The sequence below is a fragment of the Nannobrachium achirus genome (genome assembly GCF_963921795.1).
Source record: "Nannobrachium achirus genome assembly, chromosome: 9".
NCBI lineage: Eukaryota > Metazoa > Chordata > Actinopteri > Myctophiformes > Myctophidae > Nannobrachium > Nannobrachium achirus.
The window spans coordinates 46,554,952-46,581,751 of NC_137818.1; the positions used below are offsets into that span (position 1 = coordinate 46,554,952).

The 26,800-nt window shown below is 40.2% G+C and overlaps 2 protein-coding genes across 4 annotated transcripts; one reads left to right on the plus strand and one right to left on the minus strand.

Annotated features, from left to right (window-relative positions):
- Positions 1 to 1,494: 1,494 nt before the first annotated feature.
- Positions 1,495 to 15,918, minus strand: LOC308291130 (uncharacterized protein). Its single transcript, XM_080733071.1, has 9 exons — positions 15,795 to 15,918; positions 15,328 to 15,427; positions 14,478 to 14,643; positions 12,761 to 12,909; positions 11,961 to 12,137; positions 7,663 to 7,779; positions 5,648 to 5,734; positions 3,991 to 4,138; positions 1,495 to 2,293 (listed from the first exon to the last, which is right to left on the minus strand). Exons 1-9 carry the CDS (start codon positions 15,806 to 15,808, stop codon positions 2,271 to 2,273), a joined length of 981 nt encoding a protein of 326 aa, XP_080589197.1. The 5' UTR covers positions 15,809 to 15,918; the 3' UTR covers positions 1,495 to 2,270.
- Positions 15,919 to 16,609: 691 nt separating this feature from the next.
- On the plus strand, positions 16,610 to 26,636 carry LOC308291128 (solute carrier family 35 member E2A). 3 transcript variants are annotated; one of them, XM_080733065.1, is made up of 9 exons: positions 16,610 to 16,750; positions 17,662 to 18,128; positions 18,547 to 18,682; positions 19,558 to 19,685; positions 21,225 to 21,345; positions 21,435 to 21,488; positions 21,836 to 21,908; positions 22,759 to 22,904; positions 23,597 to 26,636. In XM_080733065.1, exons 2-9 carry the CDS (start codon positions 17,846 to 17,848, stop codon positions 23,820 to 23,822), a joined length of 1,167 nt encoding a protein of 388 aa, XP_080589191.1. In that variant the 5' UTR covers positions 16,610 to 16,750; positions 17,662 to 17,845; the 3' UTR covers positions 23,823 to 26,636. The 3 variants fall into 3 exon arrangements, with proteins under 3 accessions (XP_080589191.1, XP_080589190.1, XP_080589189.1); XM_080733064.1 differs by lacking the exon at positions 16,610 to 16,750 and adding an exon at positions 16,802 to 16,921; XM_080733063.1 differs by lacking the exon at positions 16,610 to 16,750 and adding an exon at positions 16,892 to 16,997.
- Positions 26,637 to 26,800: the final 164 nt, after the last annotated feature.

The following is a 26,800-nucleotide window of genomic DNA, read 5'->3' on the forward strand; positions in this document are numbered from 1 at the left end:
ATTTGCCATTTGATTTGTTGAATTGCCTAGCTTGAAATTTAGGGCCAAAGGTCAATACAAAAATAAACGAATGGCAAAATATTTACTGTACATGCATTCCAAAAACAGTCTAATTTGCAGTGGCAATGCTTTCAATTGCATGTATGAACACAACACGGAAAATGGGAAAAAACACAATATATATTAACATGTTGACCAATATTGCCTGTTTATTGAATTGCTCAGTTGAAAAGTAAGGAACCAAATTTATTGTGCACTCTATTGGAACAGTCAATGAAGAAGAAAGGCTATACATTTAGTGTTTCAGGCAGTTTGGGCTTTGAAATCCTGTGTGAACATAGTTAAAGGCATGGTCGTTGGGATGAGCATTACGTGGATAGGCTTCCACAATGACTGGAATTTGTGTGAATTATCTTCCACAATGACTGGAATTCTGTGATTGGTCCACTCAGAGAAAATCTTTTTTTTTCTTCCTGTGTTGCATCATCGTCAAGTCTTCTCTCGAAGTGCATTCACTTGTCATGAAGCCCTGTCAAGGGCCATTCACACTAAGCACGTTAACTATAAAGATATCATTTAAATAAATGATTTAACTCTCAAATACCTGGAACGCGCCCGAGTCGCGTTAGATTTGAACCACTTTAACCATTATTTTATGCTTTAACTATTGAAAAATAGCAGATATACAAGCTCACAGCGCGGCACCGAGTGCCGCGCTGCGAGCTTGTAGATCTGCTATTTTTGAAAAAACGTGAAAATGTGTGCAAGTCTATGAATATCTTTGACCCGATCTTTGACCCGACTTCTAAATCCTTCCTCTAAATCAGTGGTTCTCAAACTTTTTCATGTCAAGGACCCCCAAAATTACAGGTATTTAGCCACGGATCCCCATCTCAAAATATGTTGCTCCAGGGACCCCCCAGAAGCAAATATTTGATTTACAAATGTTCGCTTTTAAATAGATATATTCAAAGACTTGCAAAGAAAAATCATGATTTTTCAAAAATAGCAGATCTACAAGCTCGCAGCGCGGCACTCGGTGCCGCGCTGTGAGCTTGTATATCTGCTATTTTTCAATAGTTAAAGCAGTCAATAACCCTAGGCCTAAATGGGTTAAAAGACAAAGACAATGGTGGACAATATGGAGTTAACGTTATATTAGTTGTAGTGCTCGTTGTGGATGGCCCATTTAACAACCTCTATAACTTGGGACTTTTGTAATGGATCCTTGAAAGCACTGTTCCTCAGATGATATTAATTCTGCAATTTTTTTTTCTTCTTCTCCCAGAGCACTTTAATAAACAAAGAATCTTTTAACCAATAAACGTGTGATCAAAAACACACTTTTACATGTGAAAACTAAATTCTGTTTTACATTACAGTCCTGTGTATGCATCTCTGTGTTTGACCATATGGATGTCAGGTTCTTTTTTATTTGACGAGGTAGAAATGCTATTTTGAAAATGGTTCTTTAAAAACATTTTATTAAGAACTTTCAGTTAAAAAACACATTGACATTGAGTTGTCAATCAAGTATTAAAGTGCAGCAGAAGTATGAATTTCCAAGTACTTTTAGAAGTTAAAATATTTAAGTATTACAGTGTTTAAAAAAAAGTCACAGGTGTTATATTAACATGTACGTACAGTATATTAAAAGTAGCAGTGTTAAATCAAGGCAGAATGTAATAGTAACACTTAGATAAAAAGCTGCATATCAGAAACATTCTTTGGTTTCTAGATGTAGATAATTTTGTATGATTGAACATTAAAAGACACTATGATGAATATCACTTTAAGCAAATCATCAGTTAAAACAAATCATTCAAATTAGACACTACAAAGCCATTCTATGAATAAATGTCTAATTGAAATTATGTGCATGCAGCTTGACCCATTTCAATCTGGCATCCCTATTTTGGGAATGTTTTTCAAATGTTTTGAAAATGGCAGTCCAGAAGCTCACACATCTGCTGTTTTCGTTACTTTTGAAGTAGGTATCTGTGAGCTTTTGGCACCATAACATGCAGCACTGACTGACGGAGAAGCATCTGCTAAATTGACAGAAATCAAACGCACAAAATGTGAGCCCACTCAAACTGGCCTTTCAACTTTCAGCAAGAAAAATGTTAATGTTTTAGTCATCTCATCAGAATCGTGTCCAATAAAACGTTGGCCGAGTTCCTCTTCAACCACCGACCCAGAGGAAAACTATGATACAGCGTTCCGAACAGAACCGTGAACCACCTCCTCCCTCCAGCGGTGCGGGACGTTTACTGCATAGTGGATGCAAGTACTGTGGAGAGAATGCTCTGGTTACTGTGTGGGAAGTTGGAATGTGTTTGATACACAGTGAAAATAGAGCAATTCAGGGGTTTCTGAGAGCAACAGTGAAATAAAACATACGTGTTGGTACTGTATATTACCTAGAGCTACTTTTAAAACCCATTTAGAATGGGTACACATTATTGTGTATCATTATTTTATGCTTTAACTATTGAAAAATAGCAGATATACAAGCTCACAGCGCGGCACCGAGTGCCACGCTGCAAGCTTGTAGATCTGCTATTTTAAAAAAATCGTGAAAATTAGAATTTTTACCCGATTCTATAAGTGTCTTTTGAATCATTCAAAGATTTTTTGAAAAACCTATGTTTCTATATGTCAGCAATCTGGCTATAGCCATCATCAAAGAAAAGGTCCTTTTCACTCAACTGGAGCTCAGTTAGTCTGTTCTTGAGAGACTACTATGTCAGTGGTTCTCAAACCTTTTCATGTGAAGGACCCCCAAAATGATATGTATTTGGCCACGGACCCGCATCTCAAAATATTTAGTTCCAGGGACCACCCAGAAGCAAAATTTGAGTTAAAACGTTCGCTTTGAAAATACAAATATTCAAAGATTTGCACACATTTTCACGACTTTTTCAAAAATAGCAGATCTACAAGCTCGCAGTGAGCTTGTAGATCTGCTATTTTTCACTGGTTAAAGCATTCAATAATTCTAGGCCTAAATGGGTTATTAAAATGACCAGCTCAACATGATCTACCCACCCCAACAAAAAACCTGGGAAATAGTGTGGGGGAAAAGTCTTCATCCCATTCTGTATGGAAGTGGTAGGTTTTTGGGTTCTTTGTAAAGCTACGGAGTCTGACTCTTGAAAAACATAGCATTGCATTTGGGTTTGCCTACTTTAGAAGCCGTGAAGGGAGATGACAGGCCTTTCTTGATGTCAAGTCACCTTAATTGACAGATGTCAAAAAGAGGGGTTTGTGATTTTAATTATATACGTATATTTTTTTAGGGGCATGTCATGTGGTCTACTTGCACAGCCTTTGTGATCTACTAGTAGATCCAGATCTACCTTTTGGGCACCCCTGACCTAAAACATTACTTATTATGGGCATGTCTTTAAAGGTAAAACTTTTTTAAAATAAAATATTTAATTAATAATAATATAATTTCAGATATATAAGCCTATAAAATGAAGTCTACAACAAGTTTAAAACAGCTTGAATAAATTAGCTGACATAATTAGCTTTGTCATGGGCCTGGTTTAGTTTGAAGGAATCTATAACAATCTATAACCTTTTGTTGTTGAATGCAATGACATTTTAACCAATCTGTATGGTAGAGTATGTTAATTAATATACACAACTATGACTCTTCTTCTATTGAGACATTTCGATCCTGTGGTCAGGTAGGACACCTGCTGGTTGACAAGAGGTATTGCATAAAGGGCAAATAGCAGCTTGTCCTCAGCTAAAAACAACTTTCTGTCATTATTAGACGATTATTAAAGTTATGAATTGCAGCTTTAAAATGAACAGCTTGAGACAACAAATCCATAAAGACAAAGACATTGATGAGGTTGTAAACTTAAACCCTCTATACTTGAAACCTGAGTTGGCTCTGTACTTGATCTGCTCTTGTTTCCTTTTAAACCAAATCTCTTTGCTAGAATAGCTAGAATGGGGGTTGAGTGTACGTACTCCTCTCCCTCAGGCCTTGGCCAAAGCTCCGGGCCATCCTGTAGAGGGCCCAGAACAGCACCGCTTTGATCAGGACTGAAATCAAGGCTCCAGTGACGGCAGCACCCTCCAGGGTGTACGATTTATCCTGGCCCCAGGTGACGATGATCTGAAATCACAGAAAGCCATGTTGATCCAAACCGGCATGTTGATCCAAGTATCCAACCCGTCTTTTTTTTTTTTTTTTTTACTTTTTTCCCTCCAGAAACGGATCATGATAAGCCCTATTCACGGCCCGCCCACACAGCAAATTTCTCAGCAACTTCCTGGTGCTGACCAAAGAAAGTATCAGCAAGAAGGGACACCGACGTGTTTTTGGCGTCCACTGCGCCACTCTCGGTGGCAAAACTACCACCGGAAGTTTGGTGAATAACATCATAGATAACATTGCGTCTATGAGCTTCGGCTGGGACAGCTCATGAACAAAAAATAATTCTGAACGATAGAGACCTTTATAAAACACTCAGCTCAGGAATATAAAAGACAACATGTCACACATTGTTTTGTGCTGTGTTGCTTTTCGGTGAGTACACTGTATAACATTATAGAGGCATCTAAAGAGCACAATTTACGTTTCTGAGCTAGATAGTATCGCGAGACTCTCCACCATTCCCTGTCTGGAATCCAAATCTCGCGATAGCTCCGAGACAGAAACGGCCGCCGCCGCTGTTTAGCTGCCTCAATAACATTATGTACCGTGCACATCGAAAAGCAAGTGATTGTAAAAATATCTGTGATATGTCTTCTTTTATATTCCTGGAGCGATTATACAACAAAGGTCTCAATCGTTTAGAATTATTTTTTGTTCATGAGCTGTCCCAGCTGAAGCTCATAGACGCAATGTTATTCATCGAGCTTCCGTTGCAACTTCCGCCACCCAAAGTGTCATGGTGACGATGGCGTATGGCCCCATGGTAACTGACCACGCCCATGCGTCCCTTCCTGCCTAACCTTCCTTGGTGCTGACGCCAGCTTTGAAGCGTAAATTAATACAGAAATTGCTGGACTTAAAGCCAACAAATCATTGTTTCGAACGGTAAAGTAAATTATAACACTTTGTGCCTTTTACTATCTTGTGTTTTTGATCATGCTAGCCGTATTTTATACTGTACTATTCGGAAATTGCATTAAATTTGCGATTTCTGTGTTAACTCTATGGGCTTTTAGCAGGGTTTTACCCTTAAAGGAGTAGTTCACCCCCAAAATGTTTTTTTTTTTTCCTATTGATTAGTCACACCATGGAGACTAGAGTTCAATAATATTTTTAGTTTTTTGTCGCACTCCTAAGACAAAAATGTGATAACAATAAATTCACCCCCATTCGTTCCGGATGGGGACCCGTTTCGAAACGGGTCCCCATCCGGAATCAATGGGGGTACATTTACGCGAATCAAATTTGTGTCTTAGGAATGTGACAAAAACCAAAAAATATTATTGAACTCTACTCTTCATGGCATGAGTAATCAATAGAAAAAAAGTCATTTTGGGGGTGAACTACTCCTTTAAAAACGTGACTTCAGCACCAGGAAGTTGCTGAGTGGGCGGGCCGTGAATAGGGCTAATTATGATACATAATCAATAAATCCATGATATGCTGGTGTTCACATTCACAACTCACCCTGTACATCAAATAAACAAAATAGGCCACTTCAGGAATGTTAAGCATAATGAATGCCCAAACCAAGACCGTGGCTTCTTTTAGAACCTGAAATGAGACAACACAGAGATATATTTACCAGCTGTAGGTTACGCTGCCTGGGACTCCACCAAAAGAGAATGTGCTGTATATCTGGAATAAATGAAATGTATGTAATATCACAACCATTCTAGGGCTCAAAGTGTTGATGTTGGTAGGAGGTGGGAGGTACTGCTGGATATGCTACTTTTATGTCTTTGCTGTTATGTCAGGCACTGGTTTGACATTTGAACAGCAGAGGGCGATGCTGTTCTTGCAAAATATATCGGGTTGAAGTTGATAAAGAGTTTGCTTTGGAAAAAAAAAAGTGACACAGTAGACTAGGAGGACTTTGGAGTGTGAAACATTAAAGCTACAATCATGAACCTATTTGACAAATAACATTTTATTTTAACCAATCTGTATAGTAGGCTAGACTAGTGTATGTTATTACATTATAACTCAAATCTGTACTGGTTGAAGTTGCTGCCTATCCCTGGTATTTAGTGCAATCCCTAAATTCAGATCCTAGTGTTTGGTAATTGTCCTACCCAACACTAGCTGCAAATTACAACTCAAGATTTTTTGAATGTTTGAGTTTGGGGGATTCTGGCGTGCGCAATTCATTAATTAATTTGATTAAATTAATGTTTATTTTTGCCCTCAACATAGGAGGAGAAAACAAACACAAACGCAAAAGTATAGTTTGTTTTGCATGTTTAGGAGAAATTTTGATTTGCTTTTGATTTGATTTGAGTTTATTTAATTCATGCTTGCAGTGGAGCCAGGGCCCCACTGAAAAACAGCAGAACTTGAGATAATACAACAATACAAAATATACTAGAAAAAAGCAATTAATAAAGTTTAACAATTATTCCATGGCAGCAGTGAAGTAAAAAACATGTATCAGTTCATGGTGACCATATTTGTGCTTCTATAAAATGTCATTGTACAGCCTAACTGCAGCGTACAGGGTAGAGTTTTTTTACCCTGTTTGTTTTGGCATTTTCCAATAAAGCACTGCAGGAAACCCTGCACCAATACACTTCTGTACATAATACCCCTTTTATGGGTTCTTCGCTTTTAACTTTTAGGGTCCCGTTTTGTCATGGTTTGTCATGGTTTATGAGCTCTCTACGATGGTGCCAATAACACATATTATAACTAGGGCTCTGTGATAATGACTTAAAATCAATATCATGATTAATTCAAACCGTTGCTTCAATTAGAGTTAAACTCAAGTGGATAATCGATTTAGTCCATTATTAATGATTCAATTCAAATTTTGTTGTGTCAATTTGTTGAATAAATAAGAAATGTAAAAACACTGTTAACATAATGGTTCTACATATCTGTTTTGGAATATTTTCGGTTAATTTCCCAGCCCTGATCTCAGTTCTGAGGCACCAGAGTGACACTCAGGGTTCCCACACATCTTTACCAATTAATTTCCAAAACTTTTCCAGAATATTTAACCCGATTTCCAGGACCATATAACAATAATTCAGCTCAATAACGAGTCGCTTAGTCCTATGCACAATGCCCAAAGACAGGTAGTGTATGCCAGTGGTTCTCAACCTTCTCAGGCCGTGACCCCCGAAATAATCATATTTGAACTGGGGACCCCGGCACCCTGACGAGCACTAAGAGTAGAGGAATTTTGTATAACACGGTTTTATTGTGAAAATAGCCGATCTACATGCTCACAACGCCTCGCAACGCGAGGCGTTGTGAGCATAGATCTGCTTGTGATAGATCTGCTTGTGAGCATAGATCTGCTTGTGATAGATCTGCTTGTGAGCATAGATCTGCTTGTGAGCATAGATCTGCTATTTTCACAATTTCTGCCTCTCATATTTGACAATTCATCCAAAACTTTTCCAGTACTGGAAAAAATATTTTTCTAATTTCAAAATATTTCCAGGAATGTCATGACCGTGGGAACCCTGGATACTTACAGCGATGGCCCCAACAGCAGCTGTGAGGCAGGCCCAGAAGACACCTAGTCCCAGGATGATGCTGTCCAACAGCGACAACATGGATTCAGGATTCATGATCAGGATACACAGGCACAGCTGGAGAATTAAAAAAAGGAAAACATCTCAAGCAGACGGGGTCATGCTCAAGTTCCCTCAGCCCTATGTTCCCTCACTGAGGTTATGGTTAGGGTTTGGGTTAGGGTTAGGGTTATGCGCTTTCCAACAAATTAACCACTTAAAAGGTTCACCCCCAAAATGAGTCGCACCAGCCCCATTTTAGCTGTGTGGAGGTGGTCGTCAAAAATCAGATGAGGAGCAACAATAACAGAAATCCACCAAACCAGGTAGGAACAATTATGAAAATATGCTAATTCAGGGGGGGATATATTTTGGTCTGGATTTCCCCTTTAAGTGAAGCAGGTATGTGAGTCACCACATTTGAAAGCTGACCTTCCGAACTCAGTGGAGGCATATGGAATCTCAAGCATCATATAGTCCTGAGAACACATAGCCAATAGTTTTCCACTCCAAAAAAGAATTTAAATAAGAGGGTAATCTCCCAATTAAAGCTTTTTAAATAAATAAGAACCAATGCGGATCTCTCCTAGTCGCAAGGGACTGCGACTGCATCCAACCTTATTATACAGCATGCAATCAATGATGGATGTTATAACTGTCACCTGTTATAAATCTGAGGGCAGAATGATAAACTGAGTCCAAAGTTTTAAGTGTGGTTTTAATATGTTATGTCCCCATATAGTCCAGGGCAGAGAGGAACAGTGACTCAATTTGCCTCTTTCTAGTAGGCCATGGAAAGCAGGATCTATTTCAATAAAAAAAAATGCCAGGCTTCATTCGCAGATTCTTTGTTAAAAATCTCAATATGTGTATTAAAAGTACGTTTTTCATCCAACCAAATCCCTCTGTATTTATAATGGGGCACTCGTTCAATGGAGGTGCCATTTGAGGCACAAAGGTAAGGATCATACTGTATTCATTAAAAACTGTGAATAGCAGCATTTAAAACCAGTTTAGTTCCAGCAATGATTTCTGGAAAACATTAAAGGCAAGTTGCAACATATGGCAACATACAGGCATCCTGCCTGAAGAAGGTCTATGGCCGAAAGCTTGCACTCTGTCAAACTGAAAATAAAGAACTTGATTTTGCAAAGTTTTGAGTGTGCGGGAGGCACACTCACGCTTGTAAAAATATATTTTCTTTTTACCCAATGAATTACATAATTAAATGGAATTCTTAACAATAATATTGTTAAGAACACCAATGCATATTATGTTATGCAGTTTGCCCCCCCCCCCCCCTCCACTGTGACAAAAGATAAGGGTGAAAGTGTCCCACTTCATTAAACTTGGACTAAACCTGTCACACTGCGACACATTTTGAGCTAGTTTTGCATGTTTTCAATTTGTTTTTAACAATTTGACAATGTTTGCCTATAATGACCAGATTTGACACTTTGCCTGCTGCAGAGCAGGCTATTTCAGCTGCATGTTACCTTGGTTACTGAGCAGCGACTATCCACAGTAATGAACTCTCACTTAAATTAGCCAGACTAATGTACTGTAAATAAGACAGGATTTCTTTGCTTTGATGGAATATCCCACAATAAAAGGGGAAATAAGAGGGATACAAAGTAACAATGAAAACATCAAGCTTAAAACATGACATAAATGTCTATACAGATTTAAAAGACATAACTGGCCATTAACCTTGGGCCCTAAAAACCACAGGAAAGAAACCACAGCATTCAATCATCATTATTAACCTCTCATGCATTGACATACAGTAGACGCCTAATTTGTCACCGCACCACACGTCCCCAATTACTTAGGGTAGCTTGTCATAACTCCACTGTAGGAAATATGTCTGAGTAGGGTTTGGATCCAGAACCAGAAAGACCAGATCTAACGTTAATCACATTTGGAACTGTTTCCGGGACAGGTTTATCAGACTGTCAGAGCAGGCATGTGGACTTCACGGCTGCTATACAAGAGACTAACATCAAACATATAATTTTCCAAACATATAATTTTCCAAATGTCTGTCTGAGTGAGTGTCTGTCTGTCTGTCTGTCTGTCTGTCTGTCTGTCTGTCTGTCTGTCTGAGTGAGTGTCTGTCACAGCGTTTCTCCTCAGTGGCTGGAGCAATTGATCTGAAATCGCATCACCATTAGCATATGAACACACCTGACATAACTGTGAAGCCCGTTTGTCACTTTCACAAATCATATGCTGTATATTAGCATTTTTATGGTGTATATATATCTATTCTGCATCTAGCATGAGGCAACATGTTTAACCAGCTCTGTGTGTGTGTGTGTGTGTGTGTGTGTGTGTGTGTGTGTGTGTGTGTGTGTGTGTGTGTGTGTGTGTGTGTGTGTGTGTGTGTGTGGGCGGGGAGGGGGGTCGTTTTGCAGATCGGTACACAGTATCTCTGTAGCCATTAAACGAAACGGGTATTTCTTACATTGATGCTCCTACATATTATCATGCAAGCACCAGTTAAAGTTACTTTCCATCCCTCATATACTGTGTGCGCAGTGCACATCCCATAACCCACACACTGCACATCATTTCGGAGCTCATATCTTTGAACGGGTAAGGGCTAGTTACACAAGTCTAACATTTGTAACAAATCAAACCACATGCAAATCAGTTGAGAATTCCACGAGTTATGTACTTATGTTGATTTAAATTGTGGAGAGACCTCCTGCTTCCAGAGACTTACTACATGGGGCATACGTGCAATACTTATAACGGATTACATTTTTATTGCGCTTTTCTAAGCAAGATGCAAACTCAAAGCGCTTTACAATGGTCCATTTAGGGTCACGATATGACATTTTACATGACGATTAATTGTCACTCAAATAATTGGCGATTAACGATTAAATTGTGTTTTTGTCGTTGATGATTACATTTCTGTTTGGCTTTTGGGCTTTGAAGTTGCACATGGCAGATATGACACATAACCTAAATACACAAAGAAATTACTGACATATTTGACAACTTACTACTTAAAAAAATAACATTGATAGTGGAAATAGCCGATCTACAAGCTCACAACGCGTCGCGATGCAACGCGTTGTGAGCTTGTAGATCTGCTATTTCCACTATTTTTGACTTTTTTTCCTATTTTTTAACATGGAAACGATTATGACGATTATGAAAAATAATCGCGATTATGTAAAATAATCGCGATTAGACGATTATGTAATAATTGTGACAGCCCTAGGTCCATTCATTCATACATTGGGAAGTGATAGTGCGAACAGTCGACGCCAGCATCCTCACTTCCCACATTCACACACCAATGGTGGCAAGCTTGCACCGACCGACTCATTGGAGGCCATGTGGGGTTTAGTGTCTTGCCCAAGGACACTTCAACATGTGGACAGGAGGAGCCGACCCAGGGATCATTGGCCGACCTGCTCTGTTCTACCTCCTGAGCCACAGCCACCCTGCATTAGGAAACATGGCTTGCCCTAACAAATACGGCCCTGTTGACGGCATAGTTTCAAGCAGCAACAGCAGCCAATGCAGTATCTGTGTGTATATACAGTATCTGTGTGTATATACAGCAGGGGTTTTCAAAGTGGGTGACGGGGCACCCTGGGGTGCCGCGACGCCAGTCCAGGGGTGCCGCGAGATAATTTGATAATATTTGGAATTTATTTGGACACTTGAAGAAATATTTAGTATCATTTTAAACTTGAAGCACAAAGTTATTTTCAGTCAGTTCTAACCAAAATGGCTATTATCTCAATGTTTTCCTCGCAACATAATCACTAAAATATCGTCACTGTCGTGCAGAAACCTCGTATCTCCAAGTTTCAAATGTGTACGTCTTTTGCCCTTCTTCATCATACAAGACTGTCGCACAAAACTAGTGAAAACAGCCGATCTACAAGCACACAACGCCTCGTTGTGTGCTTGTAGATCTGCTGTTTTCACTAGTTTAGTAGATTTTATAGATGATAAATACAAAACGAACCGTTTTGGACATACAAGGTTTCCACCCGACAACGACGATAATTATGCTACAAATATAAGGTGCTGGGAGTGAAAATTATAATGTAGGGGTGCCTCGGATTAACACAAATATTTATGGGGTGCCCTGAGACAAAAAAGTTTGGGAACCCCTGCTATACAGTATCTGTGTGTATACTGTATACAGTACCTGTGTGTATATACAGTATCTGTGTGTATATACAGTAACAATACCCACAAGGGCATGCATATCGGGAATGCTGTCCTACCTGAGCCTGGAGGTCAAAGGTCACCATGGAGAAGCACAGGTTGAGCAGGAAGTACTGCTCCTGGAGGCTCTCCAGGGCCCCTCCCACGCGGAACGCCATCATGTTGGGTCTCTTGATGAGCAGAGTGGCACAGAATACGTGTAGGACACCCACTCCCACGATGCATCCAAACCGCACCTAATGCATGGACATACATTAGAGTTATACTACTAGGCAGTGATTCTATCCCAGTTATGCAGCTGTGGTAGAGTAAAACTTATACTGTAATGGACATGGTCTTGTTTGGCACAATAAATGTTCCTAAAATACCTCTTTACTAAATGTACTATTAAATATGTCCTTGTAATACATTTTAAAGGATTAGTTCATCCCCAAAATGACTTTTTTTCTAGTGATTACTCACTAGTCATTTTGGGGGTGAACTACTGCTTTAAGAGTACCATGTAGCTGCTGTACATTTTATTTAGCACATTTTATTTAGCAAAAAAAGGTATCCACATGTTTCCAAAGGAGCTTACTCTGGAAAAGGGTTTATGTGATTTTATGCAGTGAAATTGAGGGAAGTTGCGAAATATGCGGAAAGTTGTGAGATATGCAAGAGTTGTGAAATGTGCGGGGTTGTACCGGTATGTGCTTTTATGCGGTGAAATATGAGGGAAGTGCAAAATATACAAAAAGGTTGCGAAACATGCGGAAAAATTTGGAAAATGTGAAAGGTTTCAAAATACGCGAAATATGCGAAAGGTTCGTTATTAGACAAGGTAGAGGTTCAACGGTAGAGGAGGGGGTTCCAGGCCTACCATTATCTCCGGCTTGTTCTTCTTTGCTGGGAGCACTGAGAAGTTGACCACCGATCTCACCATGACCACCAGCACACTCAGTACAAAGGCCACCAGCTCCTGCCTGTTCTCCTGCAGGATGCCCCGCGAGATGTAGTAAATGCAGAACACTGCCGAGACACAAAAACAACATTAACAAAGCAATCATGTAGAACAGTGTTCTCTCTATATTTGTAATAGATTATCAAAACAACTCTGCAATTAATTTGAGTATAGTTTAGAAAGCCAAGAAAAACACATTTTGTGCAGGTCATGTGGGGATTCAAAGCCATGATCTCATGTCTAGGTCTGTCTGCGTTTGGCCACGTTAACTCTGGTGCTCCTATTTTGGAAATGTTCAAAAACATGTATGTATAGTAAGTGGTTTAAGGGCAACTTTGCTATTTCTGTGCACATTAAGTGAGTGAGCTGCCTTGGACATCAATGTATTCTCTCTCTATTGAGAGTTGAGTTTGAAACAATTGTAATGTTGTCTGTGTGTGTGTGTGTGTGTGTGTGTGTGTGTGTGTGTGTGTGTGTGTGTGTGTGTGTGTGTGTGTGTGTGTGTGTGTGTGTGTGTGTGTGTGTGTGTAATGTATGTGCATCTGTTTCTTGGGCTGAGACACAATACAAGACTGAAATGTCTGTTTTACTCATTATAAAGTATCCAAATAAAATCAATGCAGTGTTACATCACAACATGCAAACCATGCAGACTTTCATTGGGTTATCTCGGTCTTCTCCGACACACCTACAGTAGGTGTGCAAGAGTTTAGCTTGTTTTACAGTAAAAGGATCTCAGGATCTCATGGAGAGACCACTTCACCAATGAGGAGGTGATGAGAAGGACAGGTGTGGCGCCACTGTCTGAAATGGTTTCTGACAGGAGAAGGAGATTGGCTGGACAGTGGACACGTATTCCGGCTGCTAAGACAGAGACCAGCAAGTGTTGCTATGGACTGGATGCCAGAAGGTGGAAAGAGGAAGAGAGGGAGGCCAAAAAAAACGTGGAGACAGACAGCCAAGGAAGATCTGAGTGAGATGGGAGTCAGCTGGCATGGAGCACGAAGGGTCGTCAGGGACCGGAGTAAATGGAGGGGACTCGTCGCCCAATGTTCCAATAGGAACGGGAGGAACTAAGTCTAAGTAAGACAGTAAAACATGCATCAGAGTAAATCATTGTTGTAAAGGGGGATGTTTAATAACAGAACTGATACAGTAGTAATTACATGATTAGGGGGAAGTGAATCTCTTAATACACCACAACACTTGATTGATACAATAGAACATTTCACTAAACTAGGTGAACTTTTGGGATAAGGAGAAGGCTGCCATCTACAGTAGTTTTTTTTTTTTTTCCTATCCCGAGAATGTTTGGGAAGCTGTAGAAATAAGAACCTGCTGTGCTAATTTAGCTGTGGATTAAACAGAACCATTCATCCAGTTCAGAATCAGTAAATTGGGAAGTAAGTCCTTGGTGGGATGTGGCCACAGTGACGGGAACATTTCATCACAACTGAATGGCCCATGATTAATCATCTTTACAGATGGCATGTGATGTGATCACATTAGGGAACGTCTGCATGGCTGGGGATTTGGGGAAGCAAAGTTAATTTCCTGCAGATGGTAGCTAGCCAGGTAGCTGCCAGTGTACTAAATGTTCTGCTTGGGGGAAGCTAATGAAAGTCATGCCACTTACAGATTCCAACCAGCTGGATGAGCGACACGGTCAAGTCGTCTTCGTCATCTTCACTGCTCTGCTTGTAGATGTTGTGCAGTGTGAGAGCGAGCAGCGCCAGCAGAGACACCAGTGAGAAGCAGAAGTAGAACTTCACCAGGAATGACAGCTCCGACCAAGGCTTGATCTGCAAAGAGAGGGGTGTTTGGGTCGTCTCTGACATGATGGGAGGTTACAACTCTGATTAGAAATAAAACATTAAAGGTCTTTGCACACTGCTGCGTTTTTCGTTGCGAAATGCGTTTTCCAGGGCAAGGAGAGAGAGAGAGAGAGCTTCAATGTTTTCAGGCCAAGGACCCCTTAGTTTAGAGAGAGATGAAGCAGGGACCCCCACAACCTTTTCATAGATTCAATATAGTTTCATCGTTTCTCAGTCACAGCACAATCATCTGTGTATTTTGGATTCATGTCCATTTTGTTTTCAGATATTTAACCACTTGAGCCGTCATTACCTAATAAACTTGACCTTTTACTCTGTACTTAGTCTGCTCTTTTTCCCCTCTACAACAAACCTCTTTGCCGAAAATAGCCGGTCTACAAGCTCACAATGCATCGCAGGACGAGGCGTCATGAGCTTGTAGATATGCTATTTTTGGCTACAGTTCTGTGGTAACTGAGGACCCCCTAGGGGCCCCGGACCCCCTGTTGAAGACCCCTGCATTAAGGCAAGAACAGAAGGCATCCCAACATCTGTGTTGACCGTGTGAGCATATTATTTTCTTCTCATATAAAATGTATTTTCCCCCTTGTTTTACTCATCGCTCATATAATTGGAAAATTGAATTTGGATAAAAAAGGAAAAATTACATACGGGCCCACATGGCGTGGGGATCAACTCCTGGTGCCTTGGTCTCAGGTTTGGAGATGTGAGCTGGTCCGGGTCCTGTCCTTGCGGGCTGCCCAACAGAGGACTGAAACAGATGATGGGATGGGACAAGTTATAGACGCATTAACATCATCCAATCCTTTGCACAAATAAATACATCATAATCCTGACATTATAGAAACCAGATCCAACCTGTAGATGTAGAATGCCTTTTTATAGTGTTATTATTAACTTGTTGAAATGTGCACTATTAATAGTTTCGTTTTTGATAACAGCAGCATTACAAGTTATAACACCAGTATAACATTATAACATCATACATGTATAAAACAGACATTCCATTCCAGATGTGTCACATGATTTCACATGCCAATCAGCACCTCAGTTATTTACGTTTATAGCTGGAAAACAAAAATCAAGTTAAGTTTTTTTCACAGCACACAAACTCTCACCTTACTTCGTCCATTTCTCTCCCAGCTGTAATGCGGCCGTTAACTCTACATTACTGTAAATGTGTAACACCCCAGCACAGCAGTGATAAATGTTACTATGGTCCACATCACATCAGAGCCATCATGTTATCAGTGAATGGATGTATGTATGGATATGGATGTGATGGGTGTTTACTGTACTTCCGCCTTGAAAACAAACGGATTTGTTGATGTGCGCATGCGCTAGGTTACTGTTACTGTTGGTCGGGACTTCAAAAGATGGAAAATCGTTAGAAATATATCTTTTTTTTTAAGTACTCACATGTTTTAATTAATTAAAAAGTATCAATACTAGCAATGTAGACATACTCTGTAGAAATACAAGAATTCAGAATTTACATGAGTAAAAGTAGAAAAGTATTGGTTTTAAAATGTAATTAAAGTACCAAAGTAAAAGCACTCATTGTGCAGAATTTCACATTTATTTAAAGTGTTCAAATAACAAATCTTTCGAAGATAGCAGATCGCATCATGACGCATTGTTGTGAGCTTGTAGATAGGCTATTATTTTATTTGGTAATAATCATTATAAAGTAACTAAAGTTTTCATTTAAAGGTAGAAGTAAAAGTACATTATTTTTTGTCTCTCGTGTAGTGGAGTAGCCTAGAAGTAAAAATATTGGAATTTGGAAGAAATACTCCAGCAAAGTACAAACGCCTCAAGTACAGTAAATGTACTTACACGCGATCTCTCTCTCTCACACACGCGCGCGCGTGCGCACACACACACACACACACACACACACACACACACACATACAGTAGCAACTACTACTGAGAGGACTCGTGTTTGTTATTGTTGTTGATTGTTGGTATAACAGCGTTCCAGAGACTGAGGTGTTGCTGGCTTCTTCTGAACTGAATGCAGTGTTTCTGTGCGAGGGGCGACAGTACAGCCTACAACACAACACGCTTCGGTACGCTTCCACACACTGCCTTTCTTTCTCATTGTTCCATGATGCGGGCTGCATGCACGGACACTTCACCCTGCAGCTAACAGGCTAACAACGCTAGCTTCATGTTATTGTTGTGTTGTACTTTGATTCCGGGGTGGTGGCGCCTGTCGCTCAGCCAGCCAGCAAGCCGCAGTGAGTGGATTCCACTTTGTTTCTTCTTCTGAGCAAACTGCAAGTTTAGACCACTATTAATATCCACTGGGTGTCGGTGAGACATATTTTTAACTACTTGTTATTTATTTGTTTGTCTGTTTTGTGTGGATTCCATGTTGACGTGTGCAGGCTGTTTGAATGTGAAACGGAATGGAAGCAACACGTTTCCTTTCCTGTGCATGTGTTTTAGATTAGAGAGTCAGAGCCACGTATCAGTGTGATCTCTCTGTTTCTACACACTAAAAACACCCAATGTTCATTTAACTGCACACATGGGTCCATTTGGTTCCCAGGTACCATCAGTGTGTGGATACATGAACACAGGTTGTTCCTCTGTAAAGAGGCTGGTAAGTTTGACCGATGGTTTAACCATTGGTTCTCAAACTTTGACATATCAAGGTCTCCCCTTAACTCTGACAGTCGGGTCCATTTGGTTCCATTTTCTTTTTTCTGTGGGTTCGTAAAGGAACCCACAGAGTCCCTTGAATCCACTTTGAGAACCACTGGTTTAAACTATCAGTCAAAAATACACCATCTCATTCTCAACTTAAACTGATCATTTGGAGAGGGTGCATTTTCTTCAGAACTAATGATGATCTTTGTAATTAGAAGACATTTGAGGACACAGTGGATAGAAGGGAGTGTTTCAGAAACGTAATCCTATATAAATAAATGAAGGCTGATAACACAGTGTGTTTGCTTTCCCTCTGCTGCCACAGACACAGGGAGCCCTGCCAACCTCAGTCATGCCTTGCTGTAGCCCAGTGGAATGACGGGACGGCCTCGCAGAAGATGGACTGACGAAGCCTGCATCATCGCACCCCTCCTCACCTTCCTCCCTTGCCCGCTCCCGTCGGGTCTGGGACACCTTCGGATCTTCCTCGGGCACCACCAGGCATCATCATGCCGACCAAGAACGGGAAACCCGCGAGGCACACGCTGTCGAGCCTCCTCTCGCCGTTTCGGAACCGGCAGGAGCGCGTGGTGCTGGCCCGCAGCGAGAGCCTCCCGGGGGAACACGTGCTGAAGATCACGGTGACGGAGACCACAGTGATCGAGGCCGAGTCCGGCGTGTGGAACTCGCGCTCCCTGACGTACCTGGGCCTGTGGTACTTCTTCAGCTTCTGCACGCTGTTCCTGAACAAGTACATCCTGTCACTGCTGGAGGGAGAGCCAGGCATGCTGGGTAAGGAGACGGACGAAGGTTCACGGGCCCATTTTCCTTGCAGACGACTTTTATGCCTGTGTCGATTTTTGGAGATAATTGCTACCTCGACATTCGCACTTGTAACACATCCATGCCTTGGTTGTCCAACACGAGCCGCCACAGTCTTGTAAATCATGTTTTGGGATGAGCATTAGCCACAACTGCCATTCAAAGTGACCGTACTGGCCAATCACAACATGTCTTTTCCGGGACTTGGCAAAACACAGTCCAACATCTTTTTAGCAGACTACGGCGGCTTGTGTGGGACAACCAGGCAGGGATATGTCTGTAATGACTAGATTGTCTGCTGAATGCCTAGATTGTAAAATGTAGTGTCTGATTGGAGCTGTTTCCAAAACCAATCCTATTCTGTGTGTTATCTTGTATTTACTCCCAGGTGCTGTCCAAATGCTCTCCACCACCATCATAGGGTGCTTGAAAATGTTCGTCCCCTGCTGTCTGTATCAGCACAAGTCCAGGAGCGAGTATCCCTCCAACTTTGTCATGATCATGCTGTTCGTTGGGCTCATGAGGTGAGTTTGTTCCCAGGATATGCAAGGGATGTTAGGGTAAGCTCTTGGATGTAGGGTTTGGTTTTGAACAGGAGAGGTGGAAGCATTGACAGCCATTGGAATACAGTGTCCAAAAATACTTATTTGTAACAACAACAGACAGGATGTACTTTCACTAGTGGTGAAGTTTGAAACGATGGTTCTAAATATAGGCAGTAGGCAGGCACACTCCTGACGGAATACAAAGAAGCCCAACTTACACTGACGGAATACAGAGAAGCCCAACTTACAGCCTTATTTGCATTATGGCCCAGGTATTACAAATAAAAACACAATTATTTGTGATTATGTCATAATCGTTTACTTGTTGAAAAATGTTTATATATGTTCAAACATTTAAAAAAATGTGGAAATAGCAGATCTACAAGCTCACAACGCGTCGCAAGTGTAAAGTTGTCAAATATGTCCTTCATTTCTTTGTATATTTAGGTTATGTGTCATATCTACCATGTGCAACTTCAAAGCCTACAAGCCAAACAGGAATGTAATTAGCCAGTAGCTATGCCCCTCCCCTAAAAGCTTTTGTCCAATGCTAGCTTAGCAACCGGCAGCTTGCCAAGGCTGTTGCCAAGGCAAACCTTGGCAAGCAGGAAGTTATTCTAAGCTAGCATTGGACAAAAGCTTTTTGGGAGGGGCATAGCTACTGGCTAATTGTCAACAACAAAAACACAATTAAATCGTTAATCGCAATTATTTGAGTGACAATTAATCGTCACGTAAAATGTCATAATCGTGACAGCCCTACCTCGGGTACCAAAGCAAAACCGGGTATTGTAATTCACAATTAAGAGCGTTAGTGTTGACTCCCTGCTTGTCTTGTTCGGTCCATTCATCAGGTTCAGCACTGTGGTTCTGGGCTTAGTGAGCCTGAAGAACGTGGCCGTGTCCTTCGCTGAGACTGTGAAGAGTTCTGCGCCCATTTTCACCGTCATCATGTCCAGGCTGATCCTGGGAGAATACACAGGTAGATGACATGAGAACACTATAGATGTGTGATTAGGGCTGTCACAATTATTACATAATCGTCTAATCGTGATTATTTGACATTATCGCAATTATTTTGTCATAATCATCATTGTTGAAAAATTTCCTAAATAGTGGAAATAGCAGATCTACAAGCTCACAACGCGTCGCATCGCGACGCGTTGTGAGCTTGCAGATCGGCTATTTCCACTATCAAAGTTATTTTTTAAGTAGTAAGTTGTCAAATATGTCAGTAATTTCTTTGTATATTTAGGTTATGTGTCATATCTACCATGTACAACTTCAAAGCCTAAAAGCCAAACAGAAATGTAATTATCAACGACAAAAACACAATTAAATCGTTAATCGCCAATTATTTGAGTGACAATTAATCGTCATGTAAAATGTCATATCGTGACAGCCCTAGACATGAGAACACTATAGATGTGTGATCCACTGCTTTTATTGATCTTCTGATAACTTCTGTTATCATTTCTGTGCTTTAGTACTGTCCATAAAAATGCTGTTTGTTGGCAAAGAGTGGCATGTGTTCCATTACAAACAGGTTTGCAAACCGGTTCTATATGACAAAGTATTCCCTCTATTGACCTCAGCCTATAGAGAGGTTTCTGTTTTCATAACCAGAGATGTTTTAGTGTAAAAGAGAAAGGTTTAACACCATGTATTAAGCCTATTGTGGAACACTAAAGCCTCTGCAAATGTGGCTTGAAATAGTAAAAATGCATAATGGTGACCCAGTTGAGTGACCCAATAAGCAGTTTGATTGACAGCTGACTCCACCTATGTCAAACAATCTCAATGGCTACAAATCCTTTCACACATCTGAACAATAAATGGGATGTTTTTCATTGTAAAAGTGTGCAGAGAAAGCGAGAGAGAGTGGGTTTTCTTTTATTTATGATTGGTGACATTTTCCTAATACGTGTCCAAGCGTAACCAAGCCAGGAGAAAAGAATCTGTGAGGGGAAATGGATGACCAACACTCACTCACCAGCTCTCAACAACATTGAAATGCCCTTGAGCAAGACACTGAACCCCCAACAGTTTAAAGGCCCTTTCCCACTGGGCCGCCATAACGGGGAAGTGGACGGCAGCGTCCACACCACAACGATAACGCCATCATAATTGATGTGAACGCCGACAAATCGTTATCTTTATTGTGCCCAGTGGGAAAGGACCTTAAGGCTGTGGTTGTACTGGGCAGTTCCCAGGTTGTGTCTGTGTGGTTTTAAAGCAGGGTGTTGCTGACAAAAAGCATTTGTGCTCAGAGAAAACACTTTTTTTAAAATCAATTAACAAGTTATTATTCATTAATTTAACCATAAATAAATAAACGTTTAAGAAGTAGTGGAAATAACAGCTCTACAAGCTCACCACGCCTTGCACGCCAGCATTGTGAGCTTGTAAATCGGCTATTTTCACTAGTTTCGGTCCCGGGCAAACTCGAACTAAAAGGTTTGAGAAGCACTGATCTAATGTAAATGTATGTGTGTTCACATGTTCTTTTCCGTTGATGCAGGACTCTGGGTGAACCTGTCCCTGTTCCCTGTCATGGCAGGCCTGGGTCTCTGCACAGCCACAGAGGTCAGCTTTAACATGCTGGGCTTTTCTGCAGCTCTCTCCACCAACATCATGGACTGGTACGACACGCAGGGCAGGAATTTAAACAATGTCACAACACTGTAACACTTCTACGATGACTTGACCAACCGCTCTCTCTGTGTCTCAGTTTACAGAATGTGTTCTCCAAGAAGTTACTAAGTGGAGACACATATAAATTCAGGTAAAATGGAAATTTAACCACCTAAGCTCTTTATACTTGGTCATATGATGAATGGTAAAAAAAATTGTTGTTCTACAAGCTCATAATCATGATATTTTAATATTTTATATTATTATATAAAAAATATATAATATTTATTGTTCACCTATAATGACATGTCTAAAATAAGGATGACCGGTTGAACAGTTATTTGATTCCTGTTTTATGCTGTGCAAATGGCCTACTATTCATTCGTTAATACGTTACAATGTAATATGGTTCAACACTTATTTTCTTATTGAAATGGGATGCAAATGTGTTTATTGCATCTAATGAATGTTTATTATGCAACATGGTGTCTTTTTCAGCCCTCCAGAACTGCAGTTCTACACCAGTGCAGCAGCAGTCATCATGCTCATACCGGCCTGGGTATTTCTTTTAGTAGGTCAAAGTTATTTAAACTCATTATAATAATAACTTTATGTTTCACAAGTATGCTATGGGAAGTCTTGTACCACTGACTAAAATGAAAAAGGCCTGAGTTGTGAGTTTTGTTCTACCAATTGCCTATCAATTGGAAAATACTCAGTTCTGAGATAGCTTTGAAGTTGGAGTTGCAGTCTTGCAGAAAAATCTTACATAGCGGAGAGATATATCTTCACATTTATGGGGTAGCGGACTCTGAATCTAAAGCTGAAATTGGAAGAGGAAAAAATTTAATTTCTTGATTGAATTTTTCTTCAGTGCCGCAAAGGGACTCACAGACTTGTTACTATTTTTGTTTAATATCTTCAGCGTACTCTGGATGTAAAGCTGAAATTGGAAGAGAAAAAATCAATTTCTTGATTGAGTTTTATTCAGTGCCACAAAAGGGACTCACAGACTTGTTAATACTATTTTTGTTTAATATCGTCAGTGTCCTGTACTTGATTGATACAGTACTTAATAGTTCCTGTGTGGAAACTTGTCTTGGACTCAGATGCTGCACAGACTGAAAACAACAGCAGCACACACATAGTTAACGCATATTGCACATTACACATATTATGCATCCTTACACAACCAATAATTATGCCAAGAAGTATATTTTTTTAACTAAAGATAAATATCTTCCAAGTTCCCCTCCAGGCACATGGTGTAGTCTTGCATATTTCGTCATGGTTGTGCTGAATAACCTACACGCAATACAGCAATGAATTGTGTTTTAGAAACAGTATATGGGATCAAAGTTTGACTTACTGTATAGTAGCAGCTGTTTTATCATGTTCCCAATTCTCCACTATGTCCCCAGGACGTTCCACTGGTTGGGAAGAGTGGCCAGAGCTTGATCCTCAGTCATGACATTGTCCTGCTATTGCTCTTTGATGGTGGCCTGTTCCACTTACAGAGTATCACTGCCTACGCTCTCATGGGGCGCATCTCCCCGGTTACGTTCAGGTAAGGTGAAATATGAGTTCGTATCTGGCTACAAGTCAAGAACTAAAAAGACACAGGAGGTGTCAAGTACAAGGTGGTCATACTTGTCCTGTACTGAAGTAGATAATACAAATTCAAAACAACAGCACTACATTCAGAAGAAGATTAATTTGCTCGGTCACTTTAGCTATTTATATCCATGGAAGTATATATGTTTCAATTACAGACACTTGGTTACAGATTCAGTGTGCTATAGTATCCACACCCTTTCTCTTTTAACCTTGTAAATGGTGCATTTATAATGGTAAATGAAGCATTTACAGTATAGTGCCTTTCCAGCCCGTTCCCACTCCGGTTTAATTTCTGACCGTCCACAGTTAAATTCTGACCTCCCGCTCCCACCATCAGCAAGATGTACATATACCGTCTAGTCCTGCAATATTTCCATTGAGAGACGAATACATTACAAACAGAAACAGAATGAAAGAAAGAGACAAACAAACAAACAAACCAAAAAACAAATTTTTGGGGAAGTGGGTCTTTAGGTCACGTTGGTAAAGGCGACTTCAAATTTGAGCACACCAAAATGGCCAATCTTAAATGGCTGGTTAGAATCCCAAAAGTTTGCTTTTGAAGTTCTTCACCATTGTTATGTTTAAGGTTTATATTTGACATTTTGTTATTGACACCAACGACTCCCAACTTGTCCCCAGTGTTGCCAGTACTGTGAAGCACGCCCTGTCCATCTGGCTGAGTGTCATAGTGTTCAGTAACCACGTGACGGTGCTGGGCGCCGTCGGCACCGGCCTGGTGTTCATCGGCGTCCTCCTGTACAACAAGGCCCGGCAGATGCAGAGAGAGACCCTGCGGGCCATGGCCGCTGAGCAGCACAGCAAACCGCTGATGCAGGACCAGGACTTTCAAGCCACCAAGTCGTAGCGTGGACTCCACAGTACGCTGAGGGGGTTAAAATGCTGCTTAACCCATTTAGGCCTAGAATTATTGAATGCTTTAACCAGTGGAAAAATAGCAGATATACAAGCTCACAAGCTGCGAGCTTGTAGATATGCTATTTTTGAAAAATCATGAAAATCTGTGCAAATCTTTGAATATATGTATTTTCAAAGCAAACGTTTGTAACTCAAATTTTGCTTCTGGGTGGTCCCTGGAACTAAATATTTTGAGATGCGGGTCCGCCGTGGCCAAATAAATATCATTTTGGGGGTCCTTCACATGAAAAGGTTTGAGCACTACTGACATAGTAGTCTCTCAAGAACAGACTAACTGGGCTCCAGTTAAGTGAAAAGGACCTTTTCTTTGACGATGGCTGGCCAGATTGCAGACATAGAAACGTAGGGTTTTTCCAAAAACCTTAAGAAGGATTCAAAAGACTTATAGAATCAGGTCAAAATTCTAATTTTCATGATTTTTCAAAAATAGCAGATCTACAAGCGCTGTGAGCTTGTATATCTGCTATTTTTCACGTGTTAAAGCATTCAATAATTCTAGGCCTATTAAAAGAGGGAGGACATCTCGCAGCCAACCTGTGTTTATTTGGACAACAATGTCTGGGGCTTTGTTTTCCCTTGTATACATTCCAAAGAAAACACATTCTTGGAAAAGAGGATCCTTACAAATAACCTTTGTATTTTAGAAGGAAACACCACTACACTACTATCTGTGCACATGGATTCCTTTTTTAATTTTTTTCTTCATGAAAGCTTTACTTTTGTTTTGTTCACCTCTTAACTTCTCCATCTTGAGAGTTGGAGAGGCCTTTCAGGGTCCATTGTGAACTTGCCTTTATTCACTGACATAAGCACTGTCAGGATAAACAAGGACGTGCCATACCTGTAGACCAGTATGTTGTGTTTGGACAAGCACTTAGCACTCCCATGGACAAGTATGTTAAGTGTTCCCTTCGTTTCACTGTTGCTACTGTTTGGGCTGTCACAATCATCAAATTGTAGCTGACGATTATTTGTCATACAATCTTTTCACGATTTTTGTGTTTTTGAAATTGAACATTAGAAAATCTGAATACAAATTGCATTCCTATTTGCCTTTTAGTCTTTGTAAACAATATTGCACAGGGAAGATATTACAAATAACTTTGATTGAATACTTTATTAGTCAAAACTGTAAACACAGAAGAAAAGTATTACACTTGTTTCCATCATGGTCCTATGTATTAAATTCACTCATTGGTACTTAAATATGCTTAGTACCAAAATGTACATAAGAAAATACTGACAATGACCAATGATCAAATAAAATAATGTATTATGGCTGAAACATGCCCTATACTTAATAATATGATACTTTCAAATATGTAAAACAATTAACAGATCCATAAGCTCTCATTCCATAAGAGGAATAGAAAGTTAGAAACCATTCTAAATTTATGCCAAAATGAATTATGATCATACAATTACGTAATAATTGTGACGGGCTTAGCTGCTTGGTCTTAATCATTTTTTAAACGTTTCTTTCCAGTTTGCCAATTGTTTACCAGTTTACCCCCCACCCCCAATTATCAATTATCGGTGGTATTACAAAAACGGGTGTATGTATAAGATGGTTGTTTAAATCTTTCACATCGTTGGACCTTTAGTCTAGTAGATCATAACGTTCCTTGGTAATTCTGTGTCACTGGCAAGTGGCAACATACTGCTGCCTTTGTCCAGGCTACAATCATGACTGTATAGAGCTTTTGTACTGTAACCGCGTGGGGCTTCAGTATTTGAGAAGTGAAGCCTGTCTGACACTTTTTCTTTAGTCATCGCCTTTTGACACATTTTCAAAGCAACATGCCATTTAAACTACAGACACTGCATTCTGGGAATGCATACAGTCGTCCATGACTCATTGTTCTTTGTTCTATTGTGGTACAGTATATCCACCACCTTTAAGTTAGTTTTCTTTCCCTTGGTTGCTTTAAAGATGTTTTAACAGTACAGAATGCATTAGGAATTGGGACCACTTTACCTGAACTGCATAACAAACGAACGTGTTGCAGGTTAGCTATCCATTGTTAATGTGTTTATTCATGTAAAGTGGTACCAAATATTCTAACATTCTAACAGCAGAGTAAATGTAATGGTTCTAGGCCCTGGAACAATTACAACGTTTAACTTTTACGCTAAATAAAGAATGTACAGTGTTGTACAGATGACATTTTTCTAAATGGGATCCTGGTCTGTGATGCCTATCCTCACAGACCGGACATGAATTGTTTTCTATGTTCCTCAACCGATTAAGCCCTGTTATTTGTGAATAGCCTACGTAGATAGGCTATAATTGAACATTTTGAAAAAGTTGTGCCTATGACTTGCCAAAAACAGGGACGCTCGGTTTAAAGTGGTAAACATAGTTTTGCCTTCACGTTAACCTTGAACACCTTTCTTTTTGTACCAGCACATCAGGGTCTGAACAGGAATGGTGGCATATATTTCTTACGTTTGTCCTATGTTTTGTTTACCTGTGTATCTGGGTTTGGGGGGGAAAAAACGCCACTTGGTGAAGGTGATGATCTGCAATTCTCATGCATCCTAAAAATCACATGTGGAAAAGAGTACATTTTGTTCTTCATCTTAGAACTGTATATTTGGTGGAAGATGATTTATATGATGAAAGGTGTAATAATCAATGGATATAATTCTGCTCTCGATATGATGTACATAGAGATGTAATGTTATAATGTAGAAATAACTGCACTTTGGTCTACCATTTGGAGCTTCTGTTTTTGCATTGCAAACCATACTGTAATAAAAAATCACACCCGTGTGAACTGAGCGGTGGTTTATCTCTCCCCCCCCGTGTGTGTGTGTGTGTGTATGGAGATGGTGTGACCACCGCTCAAAAATCACACGTGTGAACTGAGCGGTGGTCGTGGAGGCTGTGTAACAGCACTACTG

Bases quoted from the DNA above. Each gene is read 5' to 3' on its own strand.
- LOC308291130 (XM_080733071.1), bottom strand. The intron at 12,138-12,760 runs GTAGGCCTGGAA...TCCATGCATTAG, and splicing joins AGAACAAGCCGGAGATAATG to GTGCGGTTTGGATGCATCGT. The intron at 7,780-11,960 runs GTAGGACAGCAT...TTAATTCTCCAG, and splicing joins CCTTTGACCTCCAGGCTCAG to CTGTGCCTGTGTATCCTGAT.
- LOC308291128 (XM_080733065.1), top strand. From the start codon at position 17,846: ATGCCGACCAAGAACGGGAAACCCGCGAGGCACACGCTGTCGAGCCTC. The intron at 21,489-21,835 runs GTAAAATGGAAA...TGTCTTTTTCAG, and splicing joins GGAGACACATATAAATTCAG to CCCTCCAGAACTGCAGTTCT. The intron at 21,909-22,758 runs GTAGGTCAAAGT...CTATGTCCCCAG, and splicing joins CGGCCTGGGTATTTCTTTTA to GACGTTCCACTGGTTGGGAA.